Source organism: Orcinus orca, chromosome 2 (genome assembly GCF_937001465.1).
Source record: "Orcinus orca chromosome 2, mOrcOrc1.1, whole genome shotgun sequence".
Classification (NCBI taxonomy): Eukaryota; Metazoa; Chordata; class Mammalia; order Artiodactyla; family Delphinidae; genus Orcinus; species Orcinus orca.
In genome coordinates this window covers 152217471-152237212 of record NC_064560.1, presented here as the reverse complement: position 1 = coordinate 152237212, position 19742 = coordinate 152217471, and the positions used below count along the sequence as shown (strand labels likewise).

The window sequence follows — 19742 nt, the reverse complement described above, 5'->3', positions numbered from 1 at the left end:
GTTGGCTTTGGTGCCAGAATTGCCAGTGGCTTTGCTGGATCTTCCTGGGACTGAGGGCAGTCTGGGATCGTCCCTCCCATTGTTCCCCCCCCCTCTTCTTCACTGGGGGTCAGACTTGCATCATAGCCTGAAACTCTACCAGGCTAATTTGGCTCCTTCCCCATTTTCTTGCCCGCAGGCATTGGCCCTAACAAAATCCTTGCATGCTGAATCCTGTCTCGCCATCTGCTTCTCTGAAGACCCGGACTGACACGCTTTCCCACGTTCTTTTCTGAAGTGGCCAACTTACACTTGTCTTGTGAGGTCTGCACAGTTTGTTCAGCTATTCGCAAGGGCCATTTCATCAGAGCAGCCATGAGGAAGCCACAGCTGAGAAACAGGAATTAACAGGGGTCATCGTTGCACAGGCTGGTGTAAACAGAGGTGAGCCACATAAGGCTGACACTTTTTCAGGGAACCACAGTTCTGGGTGTTTCTAGTCAGGGAGAGGCTGAAGGAAAGGTTTTTAAAGATCGTAATCTTCTTGGTCAAGTAACTTAACCTCTCTGGGCCTCAGTGTCCTAGACCAGTACAGAATGAGCAGATGTTAGATTTCAAAGGGACCTGGGAGACCATAAGCTCTGTGTTTCCCAAACTTTAGTTACATTTGTACACTTTTAGGCCAACCCATGTGCCACCCAAATGCTAACTTTTCTTCAGGTAAATTCACTTTAACTTAAAATTTAAAAAGCGAAGTTTATGTCAGAGTGTTAACTGGAGAAGTATCATTTACCATAAGTGGAAGACAACGTTATTAAATTCTTGTTAGATGCTAAAACCTGAAGAAGGTGTAGAGTCTGGACCTGCTTTCTGTTAAAAATATAGATTAACAAGTGTTAGAGACCTGCTAACACCAAATACTTTCTAGAAAGAATGGAAGAGAAGTGAAAAGACTATCTGACAATGTGATTCATTGTCATTCAAGACTAGCTCTATGCCACACTCCTAAGTCACCTAAGTCACCCCTTTCACATGGGCTTGGACATCCCTCCCCTCATGCTGTAGTTTGGACATTCTACCATTCACAGTTTTTCCACTTTGAGAGATGTGCTACTCAGGGGTGTAGGTTTACTAACTCGCTACAGAATCAAGCAAATAGTGTGTTTATTAGTTCATCATTATCCTGGGTTTCCGACAAGAATTTAGTCCATCTAAGTAGATAGGGGGGCTAGGATCCACCTATTTGAAATTTTCTTAAACGAAACTAAGAAGCAGCGAGTTTGCCTTTGGTGGCTTCCATCTCTTCTTTGGCACCCCCTAATTCCTCACACCCCATCCAAGTACCCAGACAATTCTTTTGCCTTTTGCTGTTCAGGCCTCCCTGGGAGTAAGACCTAGCTTCCCCTCATCTCACTGCTCTACCCTATTTTCCATCTAACTGTTGAACTACTTCACACCAACCTGTGACTGACCCACAACTGGCTTAATGCTGTGACCATCCTAGAGGTATTCAAAACTGCTTTTAGAAACATATTTTTTATCATCTAATTTGTCAAGAGACCTGCCCTTTCAGCCTCCCCTCAAATTTTACCATAGAGACCTGGTTATTTTAAGATCAACTTTTTTTTTCATTTATTTATTTTTTATTTAAGTATGGTTGATTTACAATATTAGTTTCAGGTGTACAACACAGTGATTCAACATTTTTATAGATTATACTCCATTTAAAGTTATTACGAAAGAATGGCTATAGTCCCTCTGCTGTACAATATATCCTTGTTGCTTTTTTTTTTGGCTGCGTTGGGTCTTTGTTGCTGTGCGCGGGCTTTCTCTAGTTGCGGCGAGCAGGGGCTACTCTTCGTTGCCGTGCGCGGGCTTCTCATTGCAGTGGCTTCTCTTGTTGCAGAGCACGGGCTCTAGGCACTTGGGCTTCAGTAGTTGTGGCTTGCAGGCTCTAGAGCGCAGGCTCAGTAGTTGTGGCGCATGGGCTTAGTTGCTCTGTGGCATGTGGGATCTTCCTGGACCAGGGCTCGAACCCATGTCCCTGCATTGGCAGGCGGATTATTAACCACTGTGCCACCAGGGAAGTCCCTCATTGCTCATTTATTTTATACCTAGCAGTTTGTATATCTTAATCCCCTCCCCCCCCTTCTCTCCACTGGTAACCACTAGTTTGTTCTATCTGTAAGATCAACCATTTTGATGCTGCTCCACTCTCACTTTTAATTCAGGGTATTTCTGGCCTCATCCAGATGGCCAGACCCTCATCCTTGTGTCTCCTAAATGCTTTCCTATGCAGGTCATCAGTACTACAGGCACTGCATGTTGTAACTCAGTCCTGGCTCTGCCCCAAAGGCCTAGAGTCTAAAGCCCTGACATTGGGAGGACAAAGGGTCTGGATATTTTGCTAGACCTATGAGATCTGAAGTTTTATTTTGATGGTGAGAGCTGCATTTAGCCTGAGTCAAATAATCCTCCCCCACACACCACATCAACTCAAAATAATCAGCTTTGGTTTATTATTAACAGTAAAGTCCATTAATAAGTTGCACTAAGATTTTTTGGGGGGAAATTCAATTCTGGCAATGGACTGTTTCTAAAATAATAGATTAATACCACATCTTACTGAAAAAGAAAAAGCCTCTGACATCCTTTGCCAATGTTTAAACACACACACACGCGTGCGCGCACACACCAATAAATACCACCAACGCTGGAGGTGAATGGTGCAAAGATCAGCCTGTACTGCAGAGTAACACAGACTGCTTTGTTTCCTGTAAACGAGGCAACGAGCCCAGTGAGTTATCCCTTCATTTTACAGGACACACCTTTCTTTTTTCTCCTCCCTCCACCCTGCCTTCGGTTAAACAAGAGGCCAAAGGTAAAAGCCCCTGCCACCTAATCAGCCTGAAGGTCCAACTCAGAACTTCTGATTCTCACTAACTTGTCTATACAGATGAGCAGTAGGATGCTTTGACAGGGCAAGCATGAGTCTAAGAGTCAAGAAGCCCGAATTCCTGACTCCTCAAAAACTAAATGAAAGCAAAGGGGGTGCCCTGGGTTTCTTTTCTGATCCTAGATGGGGGGATGTCAAGGACTGACAGGGACATGGGACAACCGAAGTAAAAGAGTGCTGACCCTCCAGGATCCCTTCCGAAGCTTGTGGTAGAACCCATTCCAGGTGAGAAATAATAGCAATAAAAATAGCAAATAAACCTCCGTAAAACAAAAGTTTGCCAGCAACCTGCTGTTACCTGAAAACTGGGTTCGCCTCTTGGTGGGTGTCGAGCCAAAAGACACAACCAAGCCAAAGATCGGGAGAAGGAAGAATTTATTACTTGCAGCAAGTAAGGAGAACACCCGGAATCCTTCCCAAAGCAGAGTCTCCCTGAACAGCAAAACTGGGGATGTTTTAAGCTAAGGGTCATGCATATTCATGAAAGGGCTGGAGGAGAGGAGAACTCAGCAAAGAATTGGGGCAAAGGTAGACAGAAGCCAAGCTTTCGTTGACTTAAGTCATTAGGGTCAACATCATCATTGCACCCTCCGCCTGGCTGGGGGGCCTTAGTTCCTGCAGACCTCAAAGATGGGTATCAGATTGCTATGTATATCCCTTGAGGAGGAACTAGGACTCTGTTTTATCACTGAACCATTATTTCTTGACTGCTTTTCCTTTGTTCCTGCATTCCCTTACTTCCCTTAAGATCATTAATCACTGAGACCTCTTCAAGGACAAGCACCGTGGCCAGGCTTAGATCACAACATGGCTTAGGCCAAAAATGCCTTCTCTTATGTCAAGAAAGCCATGCAGGTGGTTCTCCCATCTCCAGGGACCTTCCCCCCCCTGCCCCCCATCTGCTTACAACGCTTTCACACCAGACATCCTCCTTCTACCCAAGACTCTAGAGTGCGGAGGCAGGACAAATTCCCTCCTCTACTCACCCCCCAGCCCCATTCCCCAGATCCGAAAGGAGGCGTCAGAGTGTCCACGTGAGTCACCAAAGGTCCCACCTTCAACTGCCAAGAGGATTCAGCCCAGGTCCCTGGCCGCCAGGCCCCCACCTCCACCCCCTGGCATATCGGGTGCGCAGAGGTCGCGACAGGTGCTCTCCCACACCGCCCTACGCGCCCTGCCCGGCCCAGAGTCAAAGGGAGGGGCCAGGGTTTCCCTCCGCCTCTCAGGAGGACGGGCTGCAACCCCGGGCGGCGCCGCACCGAGGGGCGGGCGTCAGACTTTTCGCCGACTCAAAAGCGGCGAGAGGCGCAGGGCGACTCCGCCCCTGTCCTGCCGCCGGGCGTCCGGAGCCGCACGTCCTGCTCGCCGCCGCCATGGCCAAGCCCCTGACCGACCAGGAGAAGCGGCGGCAGATCAGCATCCGCGGCATCGTGGGCGTGGAGAACGTGGCCGAGCTGAAGAAGGGCTTCAACCGGCATCTGCACTTCACGCTGGTCAAGGACCGCAATGTGGCCACCCCCCGCGACTACTTCTTCGCGCTGGCGCACACGGTGCGCGACCACCTGGTGGGGCGCTGGATCCGCACGCAGCAGCACTACTACGAGACGTGCCCCAAGGTACGCGCCCGGGCGCGGGGGGGGGGGGGGAGGGGGAGGGGGGCTCCTCGCCGCCCCTCGCCGGGTCGTGCCCTTCCGGGACCGCGCGAGTCCGGCATCCGGGCGCCGGGGCGGTGTCCGCGGCGGGGGTGGATGGAGCCCCCGGAGTGACCTCTCCTCACCCCGTTCTTGCCCCCCGCGAAGTCCGGCGTAGAGCATCTGGGCGGCGGGTGGGCAGCCCAAGGGACAGATGCGGCCCTCCGCCAACACCCCGTTCACATCTCGTGGGCCTCACTGCGCCTCCTGCCCCTGGGCACCGCCTGGAGCCGACGCCCAGGCCTCCCTCGCCTGTCCACTTGCTTCACAAACTTTTTTGGAGCGTTCCTCTCAGCGTTTACTCTGAGATATCGGGCGGCTCCTCTCTGTATGCCAGACACAGTTCTCGGCCCCAGGCAGTCGACCCAGAACAAAACGGATGAGAACCCTGCCTCGGGGAAGCTGAATGTTTAGGGAGGGAGACAAATGCAAAGGTCGTCAAACGGTAATAAGAATTAAGGGGGGGTAGGTGGGGAAGAGTGGGAAGAAGGTGCTTCAGAGCCCATAGAACTTTTGGAGGACTAGATGGGGGTTTCGCGGGAGACCCGGGCTTGTCGTAGGTACTGCCCGAGTGTGGTGAAGAGGGAGGGGTAGAGGTCCCACCCCATGGTCAGAGCTCTGAGCGACCCCCGCCCCTCGCCCAACACGCAGTTCCCAGGAGTGGGGTGTGGAGCTTCTGGACTTCCTTGATTCCTGCGGACTGGAGACCGAGGGCCAGGCCACCTGGGAACTGCTGAGGAGTGCTGTTCACAGACCACCCCTACCCAGTGCGCGGGGGCTAGAGTGGACGCTGCTGGGCGCACGGAGGAACACTATTTCCACCTGGCCAACCTGGGAAGGCGGGGTGGGGAGGACTGAGGAGGACTTGGCAGCCAGAGGGATTGTGTTGTGTAGAGTGCGGGTGAGAGAGCAGCTCTGGCAGCAGCCGTGAGGATGGTTGTGAGTGTTGAGAGAGGAAACTGGAAACGCTGGCTGGAGGCATATTGGAAAGGGTGAATGATGGGAATATCCTGGAGGTAGTGGGAAATACACATAAACATTTATTAGGATTTTTTTAAATATGTAAAGCATGAAAAAGAATAGCCCATATTCCAAGTGCTCAAAGAACCCCCTAAGCAAAACAGTCCTCAGAGTGAGAAATTGCAGCTGTAACAGAGCTTTCAAATGGAAAGTAACTTCCCCGCCCCTGAGGCTTAGGCCTCTACCCAGAGGTAGCAACTGCTAAACTATATCCTTAGAAAACACTTTATGTATACATATATTTACCGTAATTTTTATTTGCATAGCAGGGACTGCACCTTACATTAAAAATTATTATTTATTTAAGTTTTTAAGCTGGAGAGTGAGATGATGAGCCATATTTTAGGACCTGCCCCCCTCCCCTCCCCACACACTTCCAAAGCATTTAGTGCCATAGAACATAGTTGCCTTGTACGTTTCTCCTCCAGTGATTTATCTGGTACTTTATGGTTTTCTCGTTCTCTTGTTAGTTTCTGCACTGGGCAAGCATTTCTTACTTACGCAGGTATAAGCCAGGTATTCTGATAGTGATACAAGTGAACAAGATCCAGTCCACACATGTTCATAAAGTGTCTACTCTGTGACAGTCATTCATATAACAGAAGGTCCCTGCCCTCAGCATAGAGTGGAGCCAGTAGGTGTGTCCAATCTTCTCTCCCACCTCCCCTACTTTCTAGTAACTGCAGATGAATCCCAAATCTGGATCTCTAGTCTCAATTCCTTTTCTGGCTCCATTCCTACATTTGTAAGTGCTCGGTAAACATACCTAGATCTCGCCTTATTCCCTTAAACTCAGCATGTTAAAAACTCAAATCTGTCATCCCTCCTGATCCTGCCCTCTCTTCTGTGTTTCTAACGTTAATAGCATTGTCATCCTGACAGTCACCCAGACACAAAACTTTAGTTTCGCCTTTGATTTCCTCCTGTATTCCCCGTTCAACAAGTTGCCAAATTCTGTTGATTTCTGCAGTTTGCCTTGAAAATACCCACTCTCCTCCGTTCTCACTTTTCTGCCTAACTGAGGCCCTGGCCTCTGGTCTTCGATGAAGTAGATTTCTAAGTGTTTACCTTGCTTCCCAGAAATGGTTAAACTGGCTGCATGCAACTGAATATGGCTAGCAGACTTATTTTATTTGGTCGGTTAGACATCTTTAAGCAGTTTTATTTTCCGTACCTTTGGGCAGGACACTCCAGTTCTTGGCCCAGTACTCCTCATTGTTTTTTGTGACTGCCTTTACACACTTATTTTCTGTCTGGCTCCTGAAGGCATTTGAGGTTGCAATCCCATCTCATTCTATGCGTTATAGTCTGATTAAACCTCTTAAAGACATCCATCTTGCCCTCTGCTCAGATCTATATCACTGGCAGTGTTGCCTTCCACAGTCCTTAAGCACTGAAGGCCCTCCTCAGCCCAGGTGAGCCTGTCCCTCCCATTACCTTGCTCTCCCACCAGGCCAATTTGCCATCTCCATCCATGCCCTGTTCTCCCCACTTCCGGGCCTCTGCCCACACTGCACCCTTCACCCGGAATGCCCTTCCCACCACGTGGGACTCTGCTCAACTCTTGCCTGCCCTGCAAGTCTCAGTTGTGTTGCCGCCTATTCCATACACCTAGGAACAAATTTAAAGTATTTCAAAAATATTGCTTATTGTTATGTCTTCTTTATTTTATCTACACAAGCCTTTTGAAAATTTCTAATTTTTGTAAAATATACTAAGATATTAGTAATGGTAGTGCATGCATGTAATCTATAAGCTATACTGGAGATGCTCAAATATTTTACTACCAGAAGTATATTTAAATGTTTAGGGACCGCTAACTAAGACGATGAGGGAGATCAATTTTTTAAGGTCTTTTATACCCCCAAATATAAGGTGCTATCCCCCCAAAAAAAATTTATTTGTGGGAAAATAGGAAATCACCTTAAATTCATGTCCTTGGAAAATCTGTCATGTAACAAGATGCTCTCTATCAACTACTTTATTTTAAGCAGCAACATTTTTTTAGGAAGACCTTGAAATGTCTTAAAAACTCTTAAGTCCATGCTAATTTAGAATCCTTAAAAGGGAGACAAAGAAACTTAACACAGATGTTGTCATTATTCCTGGGGCTATGACCTCACAATTGCAAGTGTTGGATATATATACTGTATTTATAACCAAGCTTTCTATAGATCACTAAAAAGTAAAAAGCAATAGGTAGTGGTTATATTATAGAGATCATGAAAATGCACACAGGGAAGAATGAAAAAAACTGCCCTGATGTTATGTAAATGTATATTTGTGGCTTGAGATGCTCTTTTTTGTGATGCATTGGTACAAGGGCGCCGGGGACGGGGGTGGGGGGGGTGGAGGGGTGGGGGGGGTGGGGGGATGAGTGACGCCTTGCACCTCTTTGGCCTGAGTCTGCCCCAGGAAAGATACCTTTTCCCAGCTCACAGAAAGGTATCTAATAAACTAATGAGGGCCCTAATGACAGCATTATAGATATTCAAACAACTTGGATAAAAATAATGACGATGTGCTCTGGAAAATAGTGTTTGATAACATGTTGACTATCCATGGGAAGACTTAGAATTCAATTGTTTCATAAAATGAAAGTAGGGAAAAGTAAGATTTCTGAATTGACATTTTCATATAATATTTTAAGTATACATGTGTAACTAATGATTTAAATATCATAATAGGCATTTCTTCTTTCTTTCTTTCTTTTTTTTTATTTTTTTAGTTTTTTTGCGGTACGCAGGCCTCTCACTGTTGTGACCTCTCCCCTTGCGGAGCACAGGCTCCGGACACGCAGGCTCAGCGGCCATGGCTCACGGGCCCAGCCGCTCTGCGGCATGTGGGATCTTCCCAGACCGGGGCACGAACCTGCGTCCCCTGCATCGGCAGGCGGACTCTCAACCACTGTGCCACCAGGGAAGCCCCTTTTTCAATTTTTATTATAGGCATTTCTTATATTGAACTATATTCTTTTTTTTTTTTTTTTAGTACTTCCTGGTTGACCAAATCCTTTTCTTTGGGGTTCTTCCTATTGAGAAATGGGGAAGTCCCTAAAATTTGAGGTGACTTTATATTGATACTGTTGCATTTACAGATTTTTATTGTTTTGTTTTGTGTTTGGTGAAAAAGAAAAGAGGAACTGATACAGAGAGTAAGATATTTTATAAGAGGATGATGAAGTTACTGACCCTTTTTGTTTTTTTTGACTAGTAAACTGTGCTTGTATTTTAAAGGGTTTTAGGTAAGTCTGAGCTTTGCACCTTTTGCTTTCAACTCTGATTACTATTGATATTTGCTTGGCTTTTACTATGTCAAAAGCAAACAGTTTCTAACCTGATAGAGAAATGTCCTATTTCACCAAGAACAGACACCAATAAACCTGAGGCAGTCTTTTGTTACACAGAAGGAACTATTGCCAGTTCATAGACTTTCTAGGATAATTTTAATTCTAAAATATTTAATTATATATAATATTACTTGCAGTAACAGTTAAGGAGGAATACTTTGTAGCCATTGGGTGTATCTTGAAGGAGTTAATCTCTGTGTTTCTTGGATGACTTGAGATGCTCACAGCCAACCCCACCTGACCCTCATCCTATAAACATTTTACAGATGAATGATGAGCTATGTCAGTCTGACTTCCGTTTACCCCAAACATATGTTTTTTCATGAGGCTCATGAACAGGAAGAAAAAACCCACAAAATATTGAATCTAATGAGTTGGATGAGTTTGCTTTTTTTCCCCTCCCTGGGGGTAAAAGATATATATTTTTTTAAGTATTACCACCAAAACCAGGATATGAAATGGTTTTTCCAAAGCCAGTAAGTTATCAGAAGTGCTTTTCTTTAGCCCTTCATGCATCTATAGGAGTCTCATTTGAACCTGAGTTAAAGTAGTCCTGCCTGTTTGTTTCTTATGGGTGACCTTGTGTTTTTATGTTGACAAGTAAGGTTGGCCTCATAGCCGTTAACATGACCTCTCTCTTTGTTTCAGAGGGTCTATTACCTCTCTTTGGAATTTTACATGGGCCGAACATTACAGAACACCATGATCAACCTTGGCCTGCAGAATGCCTGTGACGAGGCCATTTACCAGGTGCATTGTCTCCATATTTCTCTCATTCTCTCCCTTTAAATTTCAAGTTCAACTCAGGAACCTTGGGGATATAGCCGCCCCCCCCCCCCAAAAATGGTGAAAAATTGCTTCTATAGACATGGCTATTACAAACTATTAGAAATCTAAACTATAGTACTCCTGATCTCTGGGTGAAGAGGAACAAAGCTAGAGAACTAGTTTTACCTCATGAGAATTTTGTTCTGCAATCAGTTTTTGACGGCATTATGCAACAAATTACATTTTAGCAATTAGCATCTGAACAAGCCTTGAAGAAGTACTTGAGTCCCTGCCATTGGAATCACAAGCTTTACTTTGGGCTCCCATATACTTTTTTAAAGGGATCAAAGTTTGACTGTTATTTGTATATCAAGGCAATACGTGAAAGTAATAAACTTTTAAAATTCTGTTGTCATACTTTCTCTGTTGCTTAATGAGATGTAAAATACACTTCCTCTTTAAATGAGGAGCCTGAGGTCTTGAACCTAATGTGCTAATTTGTTTGAATGAACGTATTTAACTGTTTCTCCTTTGACCTTCAAGCATCTTGATACCAAAAATAGTCCTTAACCTTTCTGATGTGGTTAATAGGAGGAACGAGTATTTGCAAAGATGCACTCTAAGTAAGAGACTGTTCAAGTTGCTTTTGGCCTGGCATAGGGTTGTTGTCCTCCCCTGTGGCCAGCTGCTTGTCACTAGGGCTGGTTTCCTTTGTGTGGGTTTAGTAGAGCATTTCGTGCGAAAGAACCATTGCAGCTCCTCTCTGCTTCCCTTTTCTTTGCTTCCCCTGATATCAGCTGAAAAAAATATACCTCCTTTGCACCATAATCTAACCAGGTGGGATGAAGTAACCCATGTCTCCTTGCTCAAGGTTTATAGCCTACTCTAGACTCAACACGTTTAGAATGTTAAAAATCTTGAGCACTAGCATTAGCAGTTGATGTCACAAGGACCCCAGTACTCTAGTCACCAGGGAGCAAGTTTGAAAGCCCTTTGAACAATGAACAGAAGCAAATCCATTTTTGAACTCTTAGAAGATTTAGTTATCAGGACTTGTGTCAGAAAGCAACTTTTGAATAAGGGTAGGGATCCAAGCAGGTAACCCCATGGCAACTGGGGCATCCACTTCAAGCATAGTTACATCTTGTGCATATGTTTTCAAATGTGTGAATTATGTTTCCATGTAGAATTTCATGGATTGCATCACTTTCAGATTAAGAATGCAGTCCAATTCTTCCCAATGGACCATTATTAGCCAGGCATGGGCTAGATTATTATCTAGTCAGCAGAGGACAGGTCGTTTAGTTTATCTGGCCATCAATTTCCTCATTGTAAGATGAACAGTCCAAAGTGACCTCTACAGCTGCAGAATTTTGATATGAGTCCACACTGCTGCTAGTGACCTCTGGCTGTGCGGGTCCCAACACTTTGTGGCAGGGAGCTGACTGGCAACCAATTCCATCCATCCCCAAGGTCACAGATGCTCCTTGGCCTCCCACAGTCTCTCCCTCTTTTTTTTTTAATTGACTATAGTTAATTTACAATGTTGTGTTAGTTTCAAGTGTACAGCAAAGTGACTCAGCTATATATTCTTTTTTAGCTTCTTCTCCATTATAGGTTATTACAAGATGTTGAGTATAGTTCCCTACGCTATGCAGTAGGTCCTTGTTTTTGTTTTTTTTAATAAATTTATTTATTTTATTTATTTATTTTTGGCTGCATTGGGTCTTCATTGCTGCGCACGGGCTTTCTCTAGCTGCGGCGAGCGGGGGCTACTCTTCGTTGCGGTGCGCAGGCTTCTCATTGCGGTGGCTTCTCTTGTTGCAGAGCACGGGCTCTAGGCGCGCGGCTTCAGTAGTTGTGGCACACGGGCTCAGCGGGCTCAGTAGTTGTGGCTCGTGGGCTTAGTTGCTGTGTGGCATGTGGGATCTTCCCAGACCAGGGATCAAACCCATGTCCCCTGCATTGGCAGGCAGATTCTTAACCACTGCACCACCAGGGAAGCCCAGTAGGTCCTTGTTGTTTACCTATTTTATATACAGTAGTGGGTATATGTTAATCCCACCTCCTAATTTATCTCCCCCTCCCACTATCCCCCCACAGTCTGTTATCTACCCCAGAGAGAAGTAGAGAATTTTAGGCCCATCCAGCAGGACCACGGGGCTGAGGTTTCCCTGACGGCTGTCTGGCCCCTGGTGTCATGGGCAGTGACTCACTAACTGGTTTTGGGTTAACAACCTTTGACCTTACTGAGTAAATACGTTGTGGTCATGAAAAGATGAACTGTAGTCCATCCCGGAAAATCTGACCTCATACCTTTCGGTCATGTTCAAAATTTAGTCCAGTTAGTATCAACTTGGTACTGGACTATTTCTGAGGTTTTACCCTGGCAACAAAAAATAATTTTAAGAAATAGTAATAGCCAACATTTATAGAGAAATACCTACCCAGGAATCATTCTGAATGCTTTGTTTGTATAATCTCATTTAATTCACAGCCCTAAATGAAGTAGATACTATTATCCTCATTTTTAAACGAGAAGTGAAAGGCATAGTGAGATTTACTACCTTGCTCAGGTTCATATAGCTAAGAAGTAACAGGGTCAGTAATGGACATTTAGAGCCCATACTCTTCTCCAAGCTGCTGCCGTGCCATCTCGGACAGTTTGCATCTTCAGTCACCAGCATCCGCAGCGGGTATCTGATGCTGGTTCAAGCAGTGAGGGACCTGGCAGGATTGAGTTCACAGATGAACCTGAAGACCCAACCCAGAGCTTTAGGAAATTACTGTTCTCTCTGAAGTGGCCTGTTTGTATATCTAAAGTTTGTATCCACATCCTATGTTGTTTTTCTTTCATCACCAGCTTGGATTGGATATGGAGGAGTTAGAAGAAATTGAAGAAGATGCTGGGCTTGGCAATGGTGGTCTTGGGAGGCTTGCTGGTAAGTGTGCTATTGTCTGGCCCTTGACGCCGTCTCAGATGCCATGCACAGCCATGCTTAAAGAACCAGAAGACTGTCTAGAAGTGCACAGTGTGAGCCGGTTGTAGCTGTGTTTGTTTCTGAGTCTGCACGGTGGTTTGACCAGTTCTAGACAAACAGTAGAGAAACGATCTTTAACAAAAGAGACATTGCTTAAAAAGTTTGGAGACATTGCTTCAAACCCCAAAGCTGACCAGATCCTTCCTGTTCACTTAAGGGTTTCCAGGGTGGCCCCTTCACTTCACTGTTATTTCTTCACAGCTGCTCAATTCACATACTCGTGTGGTAGCACCTAAGTTGTTTACCCATTGTGTTATCGTCCTGTGCACTTAACAGTTTGCTTTTTGATTAACTAGTAGGCAGTGACACACTTGTTATACTATTGGTATGATTTAATTAATGAGTATTTTTGTTTTGTACGGATGAATTTTGAGTTCTTTGCTTTATCCAGGAAATGATTTTTCCACAAATATAGAGGAAAACATTAAAAATATAATACCAATGCCATTAAATTAAAAATATGCATCCTTACCACCAAGCAATTCTACTTCCTGATATCTACCCTAAAGAAATACTCCAACATGTACACAAGGAGGCATGTGAAAAAAATTGCTACAGTATTGTCTGTAAAAGCAACATTTTAGAAATAACCTAATGTCCATTGATAGAATAGGTAAATAAGTAGAGGAACACCATGTTACAGAATAATGTGTGTCAACCGAAAAGCGAACTATTTGTACTTCCCTGCGTGGACCTCCAAGAGGTGGGGGGCTGGGGGCAGAGGAAACAAGTTGCATTAAAAGCCACACAGTGTGATACCATTTATGTTTTTTAAAAAATAATATTTTATGTGAGAATGTATATATGTAAATCCATAGAAAAAGTCTGAAATTTGAAATACTGAACTGCTCCTTGTGACTTTCTGTAGAGAGGAGCGCAGAACTGGGGGTGGCAGTCAAAAGGGATGCTAGCCCTGTGGGTAACATTTTATAGTGTTTATTTATTTTTACTTGTTGACAGTTTGCTTTATTTATTTATTTATGGCTGTGTTGGGTCTTCGTTTCTGTGCGAGGGCTTTCTCTAGTTGTGGCAAGCGGGGGCCACTCTTCATCGCGGTGCGCTGGCCTCTCACTATCGCGGCCTCTTTTGTGGAACACAGGGTCCAGACGCGCAGGCTCAGTAATTGTGGCGCACGGGCCCAGTTGCTCCGCGGCATGTGGGATCTTCCCAGACCAGGGCTCGAACCCGTGTCCCCTGCATTGGCAGGCAGATTCTCAACTACTGCACCACCAGGGAAGCCCTGTCAGTAACATTTGAATTGTTTTTACAAAGAGGATGTTACTATATTATTTACTTGTAAAATTTAAATTTAATAATAGAATGTACGACCACACATGTATGTATCAGATCGTACTCTATGAAAAATAAATATCTACGTCTTCTCTTTTAGAAATGATTCCACAATCTCTTAATTTTACACACAGTTTCAAATGACTAGAACTCCATTTGCATGTGTTTCATATTGTTTATTCCTTACTACATGAGTGGCCATGTGTTTTAACGTTGCAGTTAGTCATAGAAAACGCTGCCTTTGGCATACTTAGCCACCTTGAGAAGTTAATCATCGGGTAATTAGTAGGCTTTCCATGGAGCTATAGGAAGATCAGCAGAGCCAACGGCATGCTCGTCTAAGACTGACAAGGTGGGCTGCCTTCCTTTTATGTAAAGTCCCAGGCCTATTTTTTGGCAGCGTTCACCCCACTCTGGGTCTGACAGGGAAGGGGTGAATGAGGCTGAGTAATTCTCATTAGATGACCTCATCTCTTACCAGACTGAAAAAACTGGGACCCCCATTCTGGTGAGGCTCTAAGGATAATTTGATCAGGACCCAGGAAAAGACAAATCGCCACAGCTCCGAGAGAGCAGGAACTGGGACAGAGCCAGGCCACATGAGCACAGGGACTGGAAGACCATTGTGATGTTACAGTAACTTGAAGGTCTTGGCCATTGGCCTTTGTGGATCTGTTTTAGGACTCCACCGTGAACCTAGCTCAGTCTCTTCCTGTTTGATCTGCAATTTTCAATGTTCTTTTCAGTTTTAGATCCTACTATATTTTCTCATTCTCTGTATATTTCTCAGTTCAGATTCCTGAGAGGGGCACCATGCTTAGCGTAACCCCTAAAATTCCTCCTGACCACAAGATAGATCCTACCCAGCCTGTTGATCGGCTGCTCTAGATCAGGTGCTCTGTCATTAAAGCCGTTGGCGACAAGAAACAGAAAACCTAGCAAAAGCTAGTTCCGCCAGCAAGGACGTGTATTATCACAGAACGAGAACTTCAGAGGTTGGCCATTTTAAGATTAATTTATTCAGCAGACAATTCTGTCAGGACTCTGGGTCTCTATGGTTCTTTTGACTTTACCTTCATGGAAGAAAGACGGCAGCAGTAAGGAAAATCTTTCACTGTACCCAGCAGGCTTTCTAGCACCTCTCATTGGATTGAATGTCATTGAATGCTCATGCCAAAACCCAAACTGGTGAAGGACATAAAATTACTATGATTAGCTTAGAAGTTTAGTCAAGATTCAGTTGGTCCAGCCTCCCTGAAGCATAAGGCCACCTGATAATGTGAACCACACTGGAATTCCATTAGCCAGAAAGAGAGTCTGCCCCAGATGTCCAGCTAGTCAGTCAATTTACATGTAAATTATACACGTCTTTTCAAGCAGGGGGACATGGAGACCGCTTCCCCTAGAAAGGGCAGTGTGAGGAACAGACATAATAAAGGAATTTCTAGCATAGACATAATAAAGGACATTTCTAACGTAGACATCTGGCATTTCTCAGATGAAATGCCAACACAGTGGTTATTTCTGGATGGTGAGGTAATAAATGTTTGTTTTCTTCTTTCTACATGTTGTATTTTCTACCTTTTCTATAGTTTATTCTATAATTAGAATGTTATTTTAAAAACTTAATACCCGCTGTGCTGCAGTCTCCGCTTTAGGATACAAATATGGTTTCTCATAGAGAAATGTTTTGTGGCTGCCATGTTTTTTAGAGAAAGACAGAATTTTGAGTAACCTTGGTGACGCTGCCTGTGGCCTGTGCTCTGTTTAATTTAGCCTGCTTCTTGGATTCCATGGCAACTCTGGGGCTTGCAGCCTACGGCTATGGCATCCGATATGAATATGGAATCTTCAATCAGAAGATTCGAGATGGATGGCAGGTACGTGAGACATATTTTTTCATTTTGTCATTAAAGTCCTTTGTCTTCATGGTGTTCTGGATGGTTTATAACTTATGGACATTTTACGTAGAGCTTTACTACTTTCTGTGGCATTTGGTTGACGTCAGTGAACACTGTCAGTCTTCCCACTTTGAGGTGTAAGCTCCCTAAGAGCAGAGAGCCTGCCGGTATCGCCAATATCATTCACCACCAGGTCCGTAGCATCTTGTACGGTGCCAGACTCACAGGGGTGCTCTGAAGATAGTTATCACTGATTGCCTGCATGTGGACTACCTATAATGTGCAGTGTCCTATCTCTGCAGCATATAAAATGGAGGAGCACATCTTTTAGCTCATGATTTCCCCAATAACTTTTTTCTTTTTTTAAAAATTTATTTATTTATTTATTTATGGCTGCGTTGGGTCTTTTTTATTATTATTATTATTTATTTATTTATTTATTTTCGGCTGCATTGGGTTTTCTTTGCTGCGCGCGGGCTTTCTCTAGTTGCAGCAAGCCGGGGGCCGCTCTTCGTTGGGGTGCGTGGGCTTCTCATTGCAGTGGCTTTTCTTGTTGCAGAGCACGGGCTCTAGGCGCGCAGAGGCTTCAGTAGTTGTGGCTCGTGGGCTCTAGAGCGCAGGCTTAGTAGTTGTGGCACACGGGCTTAGTTGCTCTGTGGTATGTGGGATCTTCCCCGACAAAGGCTCGAACCCGTATCCCCTGCATTGGCAGATGTCTTCTTAACCACTGCGCCACCAGGGAAGTCCCCCAATAACTCTTGATAGTAGGAAGCATGTCACCATTTTTGTAGGTGAGAAAACTGAAGGTCTTAAGAGGGGAAGTCACCTCAGATCACACAGTTGGCAAATAAGGCTGTATATCCCCAGATTTCCAGGTCCACATTCAGTATTCTTTTCTACACTCAGAGTCTTGCCCTCCTTAACATGCCTATCTTACAAGATATGTAAGCTCAGTGTTCTAATTTTTTTATAAGACGAAAGCAGGCAGTCCTGTTAACTATTATATTAAAATACTCTGGCACATATGTAATATGTATAATTATAGTGCTCTGTAGAAAACTGCACAAATAGTAATGAATCCATACAAATGACTCTCATTTTATTTTTATATAACCAAACTAGATTCTTAAGTATCTGTTTATCTTTGGTAACTCTTTGAACTACAGTCAGCCCTGGCATGGACAGTTTTCCCCGATGCTAAGTGTGATTGAGGTTTTTTCTCTCCGTATCTTTGTCTCATACACACACATCATTGGCAAAAGGATACTGGATATTCAAGAAGCCTGAGCTCTCTGAGCCCTCCCAAGAGTCAGTCCAAGGTCTGCGTGATCAGGCCTTGGGTTGAGGGACCTAGGCTGGAGCTAATCCCAGGGGAGAGGAAGGATGGGAAGCTGAGTGTCACCGCCATCCACTTTCCCCTCCCTCAGTGTCTGGACACTCTGGGCCGAAGAAGGAGGGCACTAAAAGATTGGATATAAGAGAATGCACCAAGGGAAGTCCCAGGAGGAGAATATTGGGAACATATTGAAAGACAAACTTCCAAATTTTGTTAAGAACCAGTGTATCTTTAGCTACTTCTAAATCAATTAGGAGGCAGCATTGGGTAGAAAAAGAAATTGGGCCCTAATATGAGATCTAATTTCTAATTTGAGGCCTAAGTGCAACTCATTACCCTTATGAAGTTTGTTGTCTTGGTTAGGTTACCTAGCTTCCCTGAGCCTCACTTTTCTTGTCTGCAAAATGGAGATGCCAGCTTCACAGAACTATGAAAATATGTAAAATGTCTGTTGCACAAATAGGCACTCAATGAAATGTTAATTTGGCCTAATAAAAGGAGGATAATTTTTTAAATTGTGGTATTATATAATAAAATATTAATGTAACCGTTAATATCATGTTTTTAATTAATTATAATGAAATGGGAAATTGTTTATGACAGCTGAAAAAAGGAGGTATAGGATTATTTGGATAGTATGACCTATCCAAAAGAAACCAAAAAGATAAAGTGCTAGAAAAAAAAATAATGTCAAAGCTTCAACAGTAATTATCTCTGGGAGATAAGATTATGGGCGACTTTGACTATCTTCTGTTTGTTCTCCTACATGACGCATATTTCATAAGAAATGTGTATTTTATAATCATAAAAAGATATAAAAACGGGGCTTCCCTGGTGGCGCAGTGGCTGAGAGTCCGCCTGCAGATGCAGGGGACGCGAGTTTGTGCCCCGGTCCGGGAAGATCCCACGTGCCGTGGAGCGGCTGGGCCCGTGAGCCATGGCCGCTGAGCCTGCGCGTCCGGAGCCTGTGCTCCGCAACGGGAGAGGCCACAACAGTGAGAGGCCCGCGTACCGCAAAAAAATAGAAAAAAAAAAGATATAAAAACAAAATAATTGGTTCCCTTCCACAGTGAAGTAATCTAGGGCTACATGGTGAGAAGCCTAGCTTGGCAGGCATTTCCAGTTGGACCAAGATTTTAACACAACCTGACCAAGCGATACATGGTATCCATTCTCAGTCTTTGTATCCTGTATGGCACTCATTATACCCCAGGATGTTTAAGGATTTTATTTCTTACTTTTCTGTGAAAGATTTTTTTTAACTCAGCAGATCAGTCTCAAAAAATTGTCTTTCAAGTGCATTTTCCCCCAAAGTCTTATGAAAGGTCACTCTTTATTAATCCCACCTATGACCTTTGCTACTTTTAAATGGCCTTATTTCAGGAAACCATCCCTTCTCTCCTGTGAGACCCAAGAAGTATATATTCTAGTGTCTTTAAAGGAAAAAGAGAGACCAAGTGGCTTTTGCTAGTCTCCAAAGCTAGCTTTACTACATCATCACTTCTTTCATTACAACTGAAATTGAGTCAGAAGGACACCTAATTTTATCTACCATAGCCATTGTTCACTGGGATGGGATTTTAAAAAGCAAACATAAAAAAGAAACTGTTTCCGTGAAAAACAAAAAATATCTTCCAGGAAAGCAGAATGCCTTTTGGGGGCATGGTCACTGCTCTACTCACATCAGCTACATGGTTGCTCTTACAATGGAGAAGGCTGATGAAAATTGCACAAACTAGGAAGATTTTTAAAGGTTGATAGACTTTCAGTTTTTGAAGGCTCTCTTCAAGGAAGATTTGCAGTAATAAAGTGTGTGTTGTGAACTCCACCCCACCCCCCAAGGAAAACAATTTTATTGCTCAAATGCTTGACTTACCTCGAACTCTAATGGGGATCATTGAAACCTTCTCAGGATAGTCCTCTGAAAATGACTGGCCACTGGGAGGAAGAGGGGGAAAGGCAGTTGTGACAGCCTCAAGTTAAACAGTCACACGCTAAAGTTCTGAGTGGAAAGATGCTGATAGTAGAAATCTCAGGGTTGAATCAAGCAGTCTGCTGGAACATTCTTTCTCTTAGAACCCTGCTATACCTAGCCATGCACAGTTCACATTACCCAGCAAACCTCCCTCTCCTGGCCATTGTTGAATTCCTGGTGTTCCCCAGAAACATTTACCAATGACTGGTACCATCAGAAAGCAAAGTTTGTTGACAACTCCTGTTGGTTGCTCACTGGTTCTTCATGTCCCATGTATCCCACAGTTGAGGGGAAAAGCGTTTCTTCGAATTCAGTCACTCACAGAGGCCCTGAGCTGACCTCTGCTTCCATGCTGGCTGGAATAGATCCCACCGAGTAATCTCTCTAGGAAGACCCCAGATCCAGCTGCCATGCATCCCCACACACACACACCACC

The 19742-nt window shown here is 44.3% G+C and overlaps 1 protein-coding gene across 4 annotated transcripts in view; it reads left to right on the top strand.

The window, feature by feature from the left end:
- The first annotated feature begins 4218 nt into the window (after window positions 1-4218).
- The window catches only part of PYGL (glycogen phosphorylase L), a 79750-nt gene continuing 64226 nt past the window's right edge, over window positions 4219-19742 (top strand). For 2 of the 4 annotated variants that reach the window (XR_007475693.1, XM_004285592.4), the window contains exons 1-4: window positions 4220-4551; window positions 9644-9745; window positions 12627-12705; window positions 15871-15974. Coding sequence is in view for 3 of the 4 variants with exons in the window: in XM_004285592.4 (XP_004285640.2) it covers window positions 4309-4551; window positions 9644-9745; window positions 12627-12705; window positions 15871-15974 (528 nt within the window). In the remaining variant the exon portion in view is untranslated. Of the gene's footprint in view, window positions 4552-4931; window positions 5072-9643; window positions 9746-12626; window positions 12706-15870; window positions 15975-19742 lie in introns of those variants that run through there. The other 2 variants (XM_033416245.2, XM_033416246.2) reach the window with 2 other exon arrangements.